The sequence below is a fragment of the Staurois parvus genome, unplaced genomic scaffold, assembly GCF_062004578.1.
Source record: "Staurois parvus isolate SC_StPar_1 unplaced genomic scaffold, SC_StPar_1.0 ptg000169l, whole genome shotgun sequence".
Taxonomy (NCBI): Eukaryota; Metazoa; Chordata; class Amphibia; order Anura; family Ranidae; genus Staurois; species Staurois parvus.
Window position 1 is genome coordinate 137,016 of NW_028317965.1, and position 17,174 is coordinate 154,189.

Genomic DNA, 17,174 nt, shown 5'->3' on the forward strand with positions numbered 1-17,174 from the left:
GCTGCCACTACATGGATACAGGCAGTCCTGTACTGAGAGTGGGCCCCGTTGGGTCATCAGAGGGCCCGACAGGCTATGAAAGACACATCACTAAGTAGATTGCTCTAGTTTAATCTCCTCCAGCAAGGTGCAACACCAGACATGGTGCAGTGACATATGCTGGTCAGAGGACCCAGGTCTGTCCTCTCCATGCTAGGGACCAATTCGAAAATTGAATTTACAGAAGGGCACTACTGCTATGAATAAGTGGGGTGCATGAGGCACTGCTGGGGCAATTTTTGGGGCAAGAATAATAATGTGCAGCAATCCTTAGCACTTTATGGTCAAAGACATTCTAATTGGCTGAACTGCCTTATTCTGCTTGGTAATGTGCAAGGTGCAGTAACTTATATCAGACTGCAGCTATACACATTACACACACCTTTCCCCTGCACTCTGCATTACCTACTCCTGCCCCTGCACTTTTTGTTACATACTTTTTGTCCCCTGCACTCTGTACCTATACTTAAGTGTTACTAAACCCAGGACCCTGCATTCACTATATCTGGTCTCCCGGACCCTGCATTTGTGACGATCGCGGCATCAGACCTCAGCCCTTCTCACCAAACTCATGACCGAAGGACTAGCTAATCTAAAACCGCGCTGTCACATACGTAACAATGCCACGCCCAGCTGCACCCTGCACGATTTTCCAGCTAATGGACCACAATCTGCATACCGGCAGCCTGGGAGCGATTGTTACTGGGTCAGGTTAATTATGCAATTAACTCTTCACATTGCCACCACCTCCTTTTTGTACAGAGAAAGCGGAAACTCAGCAATATTAGCAATACACTATGATGTTTGAAAAATTGTCTGTATACCGCTGTCACCGCAGGCTGGGTATATATAGATTTAAACACACACAGTAGCGCTCTTCAGAGACAGGGGTTCTTAGTTTGCATTAAAGAACTTTAGAAACAGTTCAACACTTTCAGAAAGTAAGATTTATTACTAGAAAGTCAAAAGGGTGCAATAAAAATATTTACAGAAAAAGATGTAGCCTATATATATATATATATATATATATATATATATATATATATATGAGATAAAGTACTTGCCAAAAGTCCTGGTTTAACCATTAGCCGCCCGGCCAATGGCTGTTTGGCGGCTTCAGTTGTGTATCTGCATTCCGGGTGCACGCCATTTGGCGTGCTCCCGCACATGCGCCGTTTGCGCTAATGCAGAGCGGCGCAGCAGTGCGATTTGTCACCCGCCGTGCACCTTGGACACGGCCGATGACAGATCCGAGTACCGGCTCCCGTTGCCGGTACCATGTGACCTGCCGTGACCAATCACAGCAGGTCACATGACAGTTGTATACAATGGATGGCTTCATTCATGATGCCATCCATTGTATACTAGTGCCTAGCTGTGAATGGTCACAGCTAATCACATGCACATGTCATGTGATTAGCTGTGACCAAATCACAGCGAAGCACAAAAAAAAAAAAAAAAAAACCTGAATGAATCGATTTCATTCAGGTAAATGCTTGCTTATAGCAAAGTAATTCTTTGCTATAAGCAAATTGTGTGTAAAAAATAAATAAATAAATACAGATCACTTCCCCAAAGTAGTACAATGTTACTATGGTAACACCGCCATGCCAGTTATATGATGACCCTGTACTGCACTGGTGACAGTATGTAAAAAAAAAAAATAGTGAAAATAATTTTTTTAATTTTTTCATTTTCAAAAAAATTATGACAAAAAAATACAACTTCAAAACACTCGCCATGCCTCTTATGAAGTACGTCGGACTGTCTACTCTGCAAAATGGGGTCATTTGGGGGATATCTGTACTGTTCTGACATTCTTGGACCTCAAGAAATTAGATTGGCTGTCAGTAGTTCAGGATTGATCAATATTCAGATCTATACCATAGTTTGTGAACTCTATAACTTTCCTACAAACTAAAAAATACATCCTAATTTGGGTTATTTTCACCAAAGACATGTAGCAGAATACATCTCGGCCTAAATTTATGAAGAACAATTATTTATTTGTAAACTTTTATAACAGAAACAAAGAAAAATGTGTTTTTTTTTCAAAATTTTTGGTATTTTTTTGTTAATTTAGCAAAAAATAAAAACCCCAGCGGTGATTAAATACCACCAAAAGAAAGCTCTAGTTGTGTGAAGAAAATGATCAAATTTTAGTTTGGGTACAATGTTGTATGACCGCGCAATTGTCATTCAAAGTGTGAGAGCGCTGAAACCTGAAAAATGGCCTGGGCAGGAAGGTGTAAAATTGCACGGTATTGAAACGGTTAAGCAGCTTTCAAGTGTCAGCGCAAAAGGGCTGTCTCCCAAAGTTGGTTCCAATGTTACAAGGGAGAATCTTCAACTTCAACTCAGCTTAGCTTTCTGCTCTCAGCGTAACAGCTTTTCTAGGAACTCAGCAGGGTGTCTCCTTTAAGCAAAGAATCAATCGCCTCATTTGGGGAGGGAGGTGTAGGTGGAGACCCCAGCTAGGACCAAAATCTCTCCTAGCTTATATCATGTCCCATAACTTACCCTCGGTGCATTTAGCAGCCTTGCCACTAGTAGTTTAATATGCAGAAGCATCTGCTGAACGTCTAGATATGAAATATGACATACCTGCTGTGACGGTTTAGGACAGGGGTCTGCAACCTTTAAGACATAAAGAGCCACTTGGACCCGTTTCCGAAGGGAAAAAAAGACTGGGAGCCGCAAAACCATTACAACATTTAAAACAAATCCGACACTGCATATATTGTTTCTTACCTTAATGCAGTGGTGGGCAACCTTTTTTTTCAACTGAGCCAAATCTCGCCAAAACCACGATTGAAATTTATTTTGAGAGCCACATTTTTAAAACTGAAAATACATCCCCCAAATAGTAATTCATCCCCCATATAGTAATTCATTCCCCATATTGTGTCAATTCACTTGCTCCGCGCGTTCCTCTCGCCGTGTTCCCGCGCCGTTCCGGTCTTCAGGGCGGACTGTGAGAGGAGAGGAGTTCGTCACGCTGCCCCGCCTACATCCTGACAGCCAATGTTTGCCACGCCCCGCCGGCCGGATTAAAAGGTCCGCCGGGCTGTAGTTTGCCCATTGCTGGGCTAGCTACAGAGTCCTGACTTTTGAGGCGGCCGCCCGAGAGGAGGGAGGGGAGCGGGCGCCCGGCACACAGAAGAGCCGCATTAAAATGTGTAAAGAGGCCGCATGTGGCTCGCGAGCCGCGGCTTGCCGACCACTGAGCTACGGCAACCCTATTGCCTGTCACCTGGTGGGCAGTGTGCTCCGGAGCCGCAGCAAAGGTGAAAAAGAGCCGCATGCGGCTCTGGAGCCGCGGGTTGCCGACACCCGGTTTAGGAGATACAATTTTCTGCTCTCCTGTAGATGTCAGCTAGGGGGTGTAATATGTCAGGCGACTTGTATTAAAGTGACCGATCTGAATTTATGCCTGTTTTTTTATGTAAGTCTTTTATATTCCAAGATATGAAATCATAGGGGAAAATGGATGTTGAATGTGATGTCTGCTTTACGACTACCTGGAATGTCTTTGAGCTCAGTGAAAGACTTGGTTTATGGCTTTATGATCCTTTTCCAGCAAGAGTCTCGCAGACATAAGGGGGCCAGGCTAATTCGGGTTTATAGCCATGACGCCCTCCCAAGGTGTTTGCTGCCTGTGATCTCTGCATCAAACAGACCACTTGTCACTCAACAGAGAGGGAGGGGGGATTTGGAGAAGAAGAGAGAGATACAAGATGGAGGGTTTGGAGCAAAATGGATGATGTCCATCTCTGTGTGCACGATTGCTACAGCATTCACTATCTGGTCTCCCACAGTACACAACATGGAAATGAAGTTATTTTAGTAAATATAAACTACTAAATACTTTCTCTCATTAGCAATTAGAGCAATCCTGAGACTTCTATTAGTGTCCAGAAGAGCACTGGTTAAAGCTTGTAGAGGAGGAGTTTTAATTTTGCTCTAGGAAGATGCAGGACCCATGACCTCGATCTGGACAGTGCTCATTGGCTCTGTGCTGATCACATGCACTCTCCCAAGAAAAAAAACAAAACCTTTAGCAATACACACCAAACTGAGCATGTGCACAGTGTCTCCACACGATATGTCTTATCAGGAGATAAGAGGGGTACACTGGAAAAAGGGGAAGATCAGAGAAGTTGGGATCAAATAGTGATTTTACTCAATGCAGAGGATTAAGCTCTTAGGTTCCACAGTGAGTATAACAAGCATGCTTTGCTGCATATACAGACTGATTTTATTGTTGTGGGTTTAGTAACACTTTAAGCACCTCCTACTGCTTTCTGCCTTGGGCCTCTTTCGACGAGGCAGAATCCGCTTGTTCAGTGGGAATCTGTCCACTGATCCCCACGTGGAGCAGTTGGATGACATGTCTATGTCCTCTGCCTATGCACAGCCCATTCTACTCTATGGAGTGGTGAGATGGAAATGGACCGGTTGTCCGCTTACACCTGACTGCCCTCTGATTTGATTTACCCAGATGGGAATGGATCTCCTTCCATTTTTTTCCTTTTTTTTTGTGGATCAGATTGGATTGGGAGGTAGGTGGATGTAAACAGACACAAGTGTGTTTACATCCACTGCTTCATAGAAGTGAACAGAGGGTCTGATCAGGTCCTCCTGAGAACCAGAGAGGCAGGAACGGTCATGTGAAAGGGGACTTATTCTTCTCTGCTGGCTGCCTGCAGGTCCGTAGAAGGAATTGGAGAGGTCTGTCTCGCAGCTTGTATTTGACCCCGTGATTTCTAGTAGTGGCTCTGATCCTGAGTATCTGTCTCTGTTGACTTCCAATATCAGAAATATTTTCACTCTTGTTTTATGCAGTGAAAATACAGAGGAGACATCAGCTTATGCGGCTCTTGCTCCCTACTACAGCTCCAAATTTACAAGTAGTCCCTCTGCATTGCACTCTGCTTGATGCTCTGGGATGGCGGGTCAGCAAACCCCGACTGCAATCTACCAGTCCACGATCTACAGGTTGCTGACCTAAAGGAATTTCACTGTACTGCCATATAATACGAACAGGTTTTTGTTCATTTTGAGAGAGTCATATCATCCTATAATGATATGATATGCAGCTATTCATGTGTTTATGTTCTATACTGGTGCCTTGGCTATCTTTGTGTTTTTTTTTCTTTATTAAAAGAAAAGGAAGAAAAGAAAGAAGAAAAAAACCTTTAACCACTTCCTGTCCGGACACTTTCACCCCCTTCCTGTCCAGGCCAATTTTCAGCTTTCAGTGCTATCACACTTTGAATGACAATTGCGCGGTCATGCAACACTGTACCCATATGAATTTTTTTGCATTTTTTGAGACAGATAAAATTTATTTTGGTGGTATTTATTCACCATTGGGATTTTTATTTTTTTGCTGTATAAATGAAAAAGTCCAAACATTTTGAAAAAAAAAGTGTTTTTCTTATACAATTTTGCAAATAAATAATCTTTCTTGGTAAATCTTAGCCAAAATGTATTCATCTATCCTTTTAGTAAAAAAAAAAAAAATAGCCCAAATTAGTTTATAACCAAAAATTATAATTTTTCAAAAAATGTTTTGACATTTTAGTTTTTTTATATTTTTTGTTTTTTTTTTCAACATACTGTCACCCTAGCAGTACAATATCACCATGTGACCTCTATGATCATTCACAGATTTCACTAGTAGTAAGCAATGATGTCATAAGTAACATCTCGCTTACTACTATTTATGTGATCACTGATTGGACATTCAGTGATCACATGGGCCGGACGGGAAGTGGTTAAAATAAGATTACCAATAGAAAGTGAATGGCAGTAGGTGGCCGGCTGTTCAAGGTTTCTGCTTTTATCTCCCCTTATCGGTTCCTCTTTTATGTATTATACAGGTTAATTTTCAGTCTTGACTTTGACTACTTTCAATTCAATGACATACAAATGTGCATTTTTTTCTATTCCAGGGTCTCACCAGATGCTCCTGCTGGCCGTGTTTGTTACTCCGCTCAATGATCTTACTAGTGACTTCTCCAAATTTCAGGAAATGATTGAAACCACTATGGACATGGATCAGGTATGTTGTCTGTACTAAATATTTCTGTCGAGCTCTGGAGCACCTTCTATTTATGGATGCAAAGGTGCTGAATATCTGTAAGGAGTTACTGTTGGCATTATGAACGTAGCAAAGCAGAGATTAGTCAATGAGCACACAGAGCACGGCTTGGGATCGAGCCTGCATGAGTGCTCCCATAGCAAATGGCTCTCTCTCTCTACTCATTGTACAGAGACAGCAGCAGGAGCCATTGACTCCTGCTGCTCGCTGTCAATCACAGCCAGTGAGGACAGAGCAGGGCCGAGCCGAGCTCCACGTGTTAGTGGACACACAGTCTGCTCGGAAGTGCTTCCATAGCAAGTGGCTTTCTGTGAGCACATTCAGAAGGGGGGGGGGGGCCAGGTGTGCAGGTGGGAGAAACCTAGAAGAGGAGGATCAGGGTGGCTCTGTGCACAACCATTGCACAGAGCAGGTAAGCATACCAGGTTTGTTATTACAAAAAAAAAAATTAAAGCAGAACTTTACTCACATAAACAATGTCTTACTTTGAAACCTCCCTCCACAAATGCTGATCATTTTATATTATTACTTTTTTTTTTTTTTTTTTACCTATTCTGCTTTCTTGTGCTGTACTTCCAGGTTTCCAGCCTAGACCTGGCCCTGTGGCCACCTCAGATTGCTACGTCACAGCACCCGCAGGGGGCAGTGTGCTACTAAGCTGCAAGTGTGTACATGGACGGCAGATGTCCGTGCATTCTCACAAATGGAGAGCACAACAGTCAGTGCCCATCTGCCAGACGCTGGTGGCATTTGTACTCATGCATGGAAATCAAGGGGGCCATGAATGCCGAACTCAGAACACGACTAGCAAACGGCATGTACACAGATGCACCGGTCTCTTCCAGGCATTTGGGAGCAGTCATAAACCAGTGGCACATCTGTGCATGTGCCATTTGCAGGCTAGCTTGCCACGTCGTCGTCTGTGTTCGGCATCTTTAGCCACCTTGATTGACCAGCCCAGAATGATATAACCTATGTGCAAGTTAACTCATCCTGGCATGCTGAGAATGTACACGGAATTGCTCATGTGCAGCTCAGTGTATATTCTAAAGAATCTTACATACAGGAAAGTAAAAGTCCTTTATTGCAGAAGAGACAATATGGTGGAAATTTAACAAAACTGCATGGTGCAAAATCGAGTGCAGGGGTAGGCAACCTTAAATAGGTGGCGATCTACCTGAGTCAAAGATCATCGGGCACAGTGTCGCCTCCTCACACCTGATTTAAATCTCTAATTGCCGTACTACCGTGTCACAATCACGTACATTGTACGGCAATCATGGGTTTAAATCAGGTGGTGAGGAGGCAACAAAACGCCAAAACATATCCAAACACATATCGTCAAACACACTCGGATCGCATTGCAGAGAAATAGCACTGCCTTCTGCACTTGTGACTGAGCCCTTAGTTGCATCCGGAAGTGGCACTCTTTGCACTAATTCACATTTAAAATGGGGGGGAGGGATGTGGTAAAACCCTGCAGTTGAGTCAGTTTTACTACCCCCAACCCCTACCCCCTTTAGATACTGAGGTACCAGGTAAAGGTGTACACATGCCACACAGGAATTACACCCCCCGTTGCTTTTAGTGGGTGCTGCCGCCTGTCAACCAAGACCCATTCAAGTAAATGGGTCCACTCTGCAAGTGCCACGTAACTGCATGCTTCTGCGGGGTCCAAGGGGTTAAAGCAGGTGGTGAGAAAACACACTACTGCCTGTTTAACCCCTTGTTTGCTGTACTGTACAAGGTTGCAGGGCACTTGCAGAGCGGCCTCGTTCACTTGAATGGATCATGCTTGGCAGGTGCTACACCCCCCATCCATGACAGGGCGTAGGAGCCGGCACTACAGAGAAGACATCAACTTATGCGGCTCTTGCTCCCTACTACAGCTCCAACTTTCTAAGTAGTTCCTCTGCATTGCACTCCGTTTGATGCTCTGGGATGGCAGGTCAGCAAGCCCAGACCAAGATCTACTGGTAGATCACAATCTACTGGTTGCTGACCCCAGATCTAGTGCATCTCTGCATTGAAACCAATCAGCTTCCAGGCCTTATTGTTAAAGCTTAAAATGGAAGTAAACCCTAATTTTTATGTTTTACTTACAGGTAAGCCTTTAGGCTAGGTTCACATATGTGTGGGTGGTGCCACTGTGGATGTGCAAAAAAAATCTGTGCACCACCTGCACAGAGGAATGTGGACCCGTGGGTGGGTGCCATTAATTCTAATGGCACGCCGCCCGCACTGGAAATCTCAACCGTACTGGGAACTGAAGTTCCTATGCGGGCTGCATTTTCAGAAGTGCAGGGACTTCTTCGCTGCGTGTCCCCGGGCAATGGAGTCCATTCAAATGAATGGGCTCTCGTGTCCGCGCAAAATGCGGACCGCAGGAACGCAGATATGCGAACCGGGGCTTAATAAGGCTCACTTGTGGATACTGTAAATATCTCTGTCAGGGATCCAGGGGCCTCGGCGGTGCGCGCATGCGCAGAGCACCGACTTGTCCGATCCAGTGAGCACTGAATCCTAGGCGATCGCGGCCGCGCATGCGCACTAGCGATCGCGGCCGCACCAATGAGAGCACAGGGCGGCCTATTTAAACCTGCCCTGTGCATCTCCAAATCGCCTTCTGGTCTTGTCCTGTTCCTGTGTTCCTGATTACTCCTGTGTTCCTGATACCTTGTTGCCGACCCAAGCCTGTTCCTGATACTGCTGCCTTCTCCTGCTCTGACCCCTGGCTAAGTCCTGCCTATTCTCTACCTGTTCCTGATTGCCTGACCTCCTGTTACTGAACCCGGCTTGTGACCTGTTATTCTTCTGCCTGCCGCTCTGCACCGTCTGCTCCGCTGTTACTGACCCAGCCCGTCTGACCATGCATACCTCTTCACGTCTGGCTTTCACCTGCTCTACGCCATTGGCTTCCGCCTCTACCACAGCTGGTGTTCCTCGGGAGTCGCGACCTGGTCTGAGGCTGCTTCAAGTCCATCCCCACCATCAGGGGCTCTGGTGAACCAGCAGACTGAGGCTTAAACTCCACGCCCTGAGGGATTCCGGCCAGTGGGCTGCTAGAGGCCACTCGGTTGCTGACAATCTCCTAAACGTTTAAGAGATATTTACTGCAGCAGTGCCGGTGACGCTGATGCTGTCCATTGAGAGAGGCGTGCCGCGGCTATAGTTCCTGTGTGCATGCTTGGGAGTGACATTACTGCAGCTCGGCCAGTCAAATGGCCACTGCGCATGAACCCAGAAGGACGCTGGAGGGCGTCGTTTTTCAGGTAAGTCTTTCATAATGTGCTAGTTTGCGATGCATACAGTATGAACACATTATGCTCTTAACTTGCAGGGAGAAGTTTTTTTAGATTTTTTTTTTCCTGGCGGTTTTTCATTGCCTTAATTGAAGAAGCTGATTGGCTGCCATGCACAGCTGCACCAGATTCTGAGTGCTCCAGTTTTAGTAAATCTCCCCCGTTGTGTCTAGCTAAAAAAGAAGAAAAAATTTCAAGTAGGAAGATTTTTTTTTTTCCTTTTTAGCTAATTGTCTGCTTTAGGGAAAGCAAGATTGAAGCAATGTGCTACAGCAATATTAGATATGGTTTTCAACATCACATAATTCTTTAGAGATAAGGACTGACGTTTCCTAGGACATTTGCATTTTATAGAGCTGGCTTTGTGCGCAGACATTCATGTTGAAACAGAAAAGCCCTTCCCCAACTGTTTGGAAGAGCACAATTATGTGAAATCTCTGTATGCTGTAGAATTACCGGTACCTTTCCCCTGAAACCCCTGAACTTCTATAGTGCACACAGGGAAAGTACCGTACTTTTATACTCGGGCGTTGTGGAAGAACTGAGTGTGAATCCCATTACAGGAGCAGATTATCCTCTCTGCAGGGAGAGCGTTTATCAATACATCATTGTATGACTGATCGTGTTTCTGTCACAGAAGAACATACAGTATGTATTACCTCTATATAAATTTTAAACTAGCATCATCTGGGTCATTGGGAAGTATATTTCTTCTGTCCTCAGCATTTCAATTAGTTCAGGCTGTCCTCGGTCTGCTGTCTCGTCAAGGGCAGCCGTGCTGTTCATCATGATGTTCAGAATAGGGCCGTATTGCTTTGTGTATTCCCTGTTTTATACTTCATTGAGACGGTGGCATCCTGCATCCACTGGGCCCCCCCTTGCTCTACTTGTGCTTAGGTTGTCTGATAAAGTATGACACTAAAGAACATGGGCTGCTTGATTCTTGAGGTTGGTCTTCAGACAAATTGAAGCCAGTATCATCTAGCTTCTTGCGTAAGGCTACTTGCAGCAAGACACTTACAAGGTGGTGTCAACTAGTTTTGTAACATGCCAACAGATGACAGCACAAGGCTGCATGCAAAGTCACAGGGAGCACCGTCCCTCATAAGTCAGTGTGCTGAAAGACCTTGTCCTGTGTACATCGATATTGTAAAGCGCACTAATGGCTTATCTCCTGTGAATGTTAAAACAAACATACAGAGAGTCCATAAGTCCCAATAAAGTCCATAGGAAAGAAATAAGGAGAGGTGCTTTCTAAGTGCAGTTTAAAAAAACTATTTTAATAAGCCACAAATATAAAAGCTCACAAAATTGAGGTGATAAATGAGCCCATTAGTGTAATTTGCTGTAAAGCCGTCATCCGTGTCCTGCAGGGGTCCGTCCGGTGGGGTGATGGCTGCCGTAGGTGGTGGAAGGGGTCCAGAACGCTGTGGATAGTCAAGAGTCCTGGGAACTGTTGCCCGACCGGAACCAAATGTGACTGTGACCAGCGTGAACCACAAGCCAGGCAGACATGACAAAAGGAAATTTGGCAATGAAGGAGAGAGGCTTAACCTCCTTGTAATGATGGATGTCTCACATTGTGCAGACAAATCCTGGGGATATAATCACTGCAGGGATGCCCATCCTCTTCATGTCCCTGAATTTCTAGCACTGCAGTGGTTAACAGCTTTGGGATTTCCAGCAGAACAGCATTACAGATGGAGAAACTCCCCATTCCTCCCCTCCTCCACTGTGAAAAGTTCTTTCATTGATTATACGGACTGTAACGTGATCAGTGAATGGGGGAGAGAATCCTGTGACCTATCAGACTCTCTCCCATTCACAGATCATGTAATGGGCCGTGTAGTGAAAGAACTTTTCCTAATAGAGGAGGAGAAAGGATGGGGTAATCTGTACTGCTGTTCTACCTGAAGCTGTTGCAGCGCCTGAAGACAGAGGATGAGGACAGGCATCCCTGTAGTAAAGGTTTCTCTAGGATCCAGGTGCCTGCACAACATGAAACCAATTATTTTGGAGGAACTGAACTCTGAAAGCTGTGTGTCTAGGTACTTCTGTACCACACATTTGTATATCTGCATTGTGAGATATAAAGGACTCAGGAACAGTTTTGCTTACACTGGCTCTGTTGATTGCTGGGTCTGATGTGGCTAGCAATCAGGAACACTGTGGATGGCTGTACTGGTCTGGTTACTGGTGTGGCTAGCAATCAGGAACACTGTTGATGGCTGTACTGGTCTGGTGACTGGTCTGGCTAGCGATCAGGAACACTCTTGATGACTGTACTGGTCTGGTGACTGGTGTGGCTAGCAATTAGGAACACTGGCTGGCTGTACTGGTCTGGTGACTGGTGTGGCTAGCAATTAGGAACACTGGCTGGCTGTACTGGTCTGGTGACTGGTGTGGTTAGCAATTAGGAACACTGGCTGGCTGTACCGGTCTGGTGACTGGTGTGGCTAGCAATCAGGAACACTGGCTGGCTGTACTGGTCTGGTGACTGGTGTGGCTAGCAATCAGGAACACTGGCTGGCTGTACTGGTCTGGTGACTGTGACTAATTTGGCTTGCAATCAGGGACTCTGTGGTTTGTTGCAGTGGTCTGGTGACAAGGTGACCGGTTTAGCTAGCGATCGGGTCACTGTGTCTGGCTCTGGTGCATTGTAGAAAATGCTGCTGCTGATCACTGTAGGAAACTCTAATTTCTTCTCCTAACTGCTCAGTGTTCCTTTTGTGTTACTTGTCACTGCGATCACACGGTACAGGGCCATAACAATGGCTCAGTACCCTCGTTTTGTGATCGCGTGTCCAAATGGCACAGCGATCACAGAGCATGCCCTTTAGGCCACACAGGAGCATGCTCACTCTTAGAATGCAGCTGTCCAGCTGTGGTTAAAGTATATGGACACCCAGTCACAGCATGGTCAGTTTTTTGGCTGTACTAGGAACTCTTCCTGCCCTCCTCCATTGATCATACTTGTTCTGACAGGCACCACCCTGCACAGCCATTCACTGGGAAGACCAGCGCAGTGCGGTTTCTCTTCCGCTTCTCTTTTGATGCAGCTGAGACCAGAGGGTATGTGATCACTTATAAAGAAGGAAAAATAGATGTTAAGGCTCCTTGCACACTAGCATTTTTTTAAGCTCAAATATGCTGGAAGAAAAATGCTGGTAATATCATTTAGAAGCATTTAGGCTCATTAGTGTTTTATTAACATTTTTACAGTACATGTAGAAAAAAAAGCAGTTAGGAGCGTTTTAGTAGTGTTTAGGAGCATTCAGCATTTTTTTTTCTGCCAGAAAAACACTCCCAAAACTCTACACAAACAATTTTTTCTGCTCCTAAACGCTAAAGCTTGAAAAAGTCTACTGGCCTAAAGCAGTGTTCCTGGACACATAGGATAACTATTTAGCTTCTAGGAGCAGAAAAAAATGCTAACAGATTTTAGGAGCTTAAAAAAACGCTAGTGTGCATGAAGCCTTATGGGGTTTTTTCCTTTTGATTTATACACAGATATTTTGCCTTTTATTTCTATTGTAAACTGAATGAGTTGTTTTACAAGGTGAAGGATTACATATACTTTAAAGATCTCAAGGCTTGGGTTCTACATTGCATGTAACACACTTCCAGTGTGGATTCACACATGTGCGGTGCGAATTGAAGCTCCATTTTCACAGCTAATTGACAGTGCAGTTGTTCAGTATTTTAGATGCAAATGGAGAAACAGAAAAAGGGCGCACCGACCTAGTGCATTATCGTTTAAAGTATTTATTGGAGAAACAAAGTAAGTATCATACTTACAATAGACATGCATGTCAAACTGAACAAGATGTATGATCCAAACAACATCTGAGTCTATACGATGGAACCCTGGATGACCAACTGGCTAACGCGTTTCGAGGACACCTCCTCTTCCTCAGAGCCAACAGTATTTTTTTTTTTCCATAAAAGTTTATTTTGAAGTGACAACATGTTACAGGAAAATATAAAGAAATGCACACACAGCATCAATCAGGTCATAGACACAGCTTAAACCAAAATACAGGAAGAAACAACATGGTAGAGTGCAACACTGTGGACAACATAAACATGTCAGGTTACGACAGAGATAGGCCTGTAGTACTCAAGTTTCACAAATATACAATATAGAAGATAATAACAGCATACTTCCACCAACTGATTATTGGCGTACTGGCCTATGCAGGGAGGAAATGAACCTTCGGAGCCTAAACCAAAAGCTGGACGCTATCATGAGGCTAAGAGAGCATTACAGTATAAGAGTAGATGTCGTGAGTACCATTGACTATCCTAGAGGATGTAAGCTAACCATATGCCAAGTAATCCTGAATGAAATGAAGACTAAGCCTGATCGATGACTAAGAACTTGTCAAGGAAAGAAGAAAAAAAGAATAGCAGGAAGGAAAAGGAAAAAGATGGGAGTCAGAGTAGAGAGAGAGGAGAGGAAGAGAAAAAAAAAAGAGAAGGGGGGGGAAGAGTAGGGGGAGAGGGAGGAGGGGGTATAAGAGGCAAAAAAAAGGAAGCAAGGGAAGCAAAAGGTCTGGGCTGCGAAGTTTGTGTCAACATTGCTATTGGAAGTCATAAATGAGAGTGTCGAAAACTTAAACACTCACCAAAGCTAAGCAGGGAAATATAAATTACCAGAAAGGAGGTCATAACCATGCAGATTATGAAAGAACAAAGGGCATAACCAGAGGTAGGGCTGAGTTCAATCAGGTATCCCGACCCATGAGAGATCCGAATTCAGGGGTAGTTACAAAGTGGGTCCAGCAGGCCCAAACATGTGAGTATTTAGTTGGCATATCAAGTGCAGTCGCAAGCCAACAGTATTTTATGTCGGATTTAGATCAGGTTAAGATTTTATCATGTTCATAAATGATGACATGTGCGATTCAGATGCATTCACATAGAATTCAATGGGATTTAATTCACACCTGAGCTGGACTACACTGCTCAGAAAACAAACAGGACTCTTTCAATTTGCATTCCAGTTGCACCGCATATACAGTTTGGTCCATATATATTTCGACACAGGCACAATTTGTTTTTTTTCCAAGGTATTTATCAAAACATATTCAATAATTATGTAATGGATGTGGGCTGAAAGTGCACACTCTCAGGTTTAATTTGAGGGTATGTACATCCAAATTGGAGGAAGGGTTTAGGAATTAAAGCTCTTAAGAGTAGCCATCCCTCCTTTTTCAAGGGACCAAAAGTTTTTGGTTCCATAGACTTCAGATGGAACACATTACAATTGCATGCAAAACACATGTACATGTGTTTTTGGTGCTGTTCCTACATGGCAACAGACACCACCCCCTAGCAACATTAGCATATCCCAAAAATGAAAACCGCATAAAAAAAAAACCGCATGAAAAAATGCAAACTGCACGGAGAAAAAAGCATCAACCGCAACTGGCATAGGTGTGAAGGGTTGGAGTATATTTTTTTTTTTTTTTTTTTAAATCCTTTTTATGTGTAGTGGGGGATTATCTGATTTAAGTTAGCTAATGGTAGGTGTTAAGATCTAATTCACAGTTTTTGGCTGCAGCTCCCCTTTAATCATTCCATCAACGACAGATATCGGTGATTGGCCGTAAACCTTTATGTTTCACCTGTGTTAACAAGCTCCTTTCTAAAATCGGTTACGGAAGTCTTGGTTGTTAAATGTTCATTGACTTGAAGAATAGACCATATTTCTTCCCCACATTGCCGTTCCCTGCTTTTATCTTCGGATTATGGGGACCATGAGCCATAGCTGGGCTTGTTCTGCAGCATCAGGCTGATTACTTGGCGTTACTAGTGTGTGTGTGTGCAGTAACTCAAGCAGACGACATCCCTTTTAATGAGATTTTTGTGCACTGAGCTATCAAGATGGGTCATTTTTAGACATATATTATTTGGCAAATATGCATGATCTGCAGCTTAGGGGTGGAAGCGAGGTTAAAGAGATTCACTTTCGGGATGGCAATTTTGTGTAAGTTCAGTTTTTCATATTTTGTTTCTATGAAGAAGAGTTCAGATTACAACACTCGCAGTCCTATTGAAGTTTAATCTGCTTCTGATTTGCTGCCTTAGGTTCCTCTCCCCCGACCCAGAACCCCCCAATCTCCTTCAACATAACTTATTTTAGTCTTTGTGCTTTTCTATGCCAAGCCTTGCCAAATTTGCTTTGAATCTAGCAGCCAACTAAAAAAAAGTAAGACCTTTTTTGTAAATCAGCTGCCCGGTTGCCGGAACTGCACGAGAGCGGGAGAGGAAAGAGGGCGGGAGAGGGAGGAAAGAGAGAGAGGAAAGAGGGTGAAAAGAAAGTGGGCGAAAAGAGGGCGGGAGAGGATGAAAAGAGAGAGAGAGAGAGGAAAGAGGGTGGGAGAGGGAGAAATAGAGAGAGAGAAAAGCGAGTGGGAGAGAGAGAGGAAAGCGGGCGGGAGAGGGAGAAAGAGAGGAAAGAGGGCTGGGGAGGGGGAGAGAGAGAGGAAAGTGGGTGGGAGATGGAGAAAAGAGAGGGAGAGGGAAAAAAGAGAGGGAGAAAAGAGAGGAAAGAGGGCCGGAGAGGGAGAAAAGAGAGAGAGGGGAAAGAGGGCGGGAGGGAGAAAGAGAGAGGAAAGAGAGGGAGAGGGAGAAAAGGGAGGGGGGAAGAGGGTGGGAGAGGGAGAAAAGAGGAGAAAGGAGAGGGAGAGGAAAGAGGGCGGGAGAGGGAGAAAAGAGAGAGAGGGAAGAGGGAGAACAGAGAGAGGAAAGAGGACGGGAGAGGGAGAAAAGAGAGAGGAAAGAGGGCGGGAGAGGGAGAAAAGAGAGGGGAGAGGGAGAAGAGAGAGAGAGGAAAGAGAACAGGAGAGGGAGAAAAGAGAGAGGAAAGCGGGCGGGAGAGGGAGAAAAGAGAGAGAGGGGGGAAAGCAGACGGGAGAGGGAGAAAAAGAGAGGAACGAGGGAGGGAGAGGGAGAAAAGAGAGAGGAATGAGGGCGGGAGAGGGAGAAAAGAGAGGAAAGAGGGCGGGAGAGGGAGAAAAGAGAGAGGAAAGAGGGCGGGAGAGGGAGAAAAGAGAGAGGAAAGAGGGCGGGAGAGGGAGAAAAGAGAGAGGAATGAGGGCGGGAGAGGGAGAAAAGAGAGAGAGGGGAGAGGGAGAAAAGAGAGAGAGGAAAGAGGGTGGGAGAGGGAGAAAAGAGAGAGGAAAGAGGGCGGGAGAGGGAGAAAAGAGAGAGGAATGAGGGCGGGAGAGGGAGAAAAGAGAGAGAGGGGAGAGGGAGAAAAGAGAGAGAGGAAAGAGGGTGGGAGAGGGAGAAAAGAGAGAGGAAAGAGGGCGGGAGAGGGAGAAAAGAGAGAGAGGGGAGAGGGAGAAAAGAGAGAGAGGAAAGAGGGCGGGAGAGGGAGAAAAGAGAGAGGAAAGAGGGCGGGAGAGGGAGAAAAGAGAGAGGAAAGAGGGCGGGAGAGGGAAAAAAGAGAGAGAGGGGAGAGGGAGAAAAGAGAGAGGAAAGAGGGCGGGAGAGGGAGAAAAGAGAGAGGAAAGAGGGCGGGAGAGGGAGAAAAGAGAGAGGAAAGAGGGCGGGAGAGGGAGAAAAGAGAGAGGAAAGAGGGCGGGAGAGGGTGAAAAAGAGAGGGGAGGGGGAGAAAAGAGAGCGAGAGGAAAGAGGACAGGAGAGGGAGAAAGAGAGAGAGAGAGGAAAGAGGATGGGAGAGAGAGAGGAAAGAGGGCGGGAGAGCGAGAAAGAGA

At 45.1% G+C, this 17,174-nt stretch overlaps 1 protein-coding gene across 1 annotated transcript in view; it reads left to right on the forward strand.

The window, feature by feature from the left end:
• The window catches only part of MSH2 (mutS homolog 2), a 191,566-nt gene that overhangs the window by 86,813 nt on the left and 87,579 nt on the right, over window positions 1–17,174 (forward strand). The window contains exon 8 of the mRNA XM_089676428.1: window positions 5,997–6,106. Within this exon, the coding sequence (XP_089532554.1) occupies window positions 5,997–6,106 (110 nt within the window). The remainder of the gene's footprint in view (window positions 1–5,996; window positions 6,107–17,174) is intronic.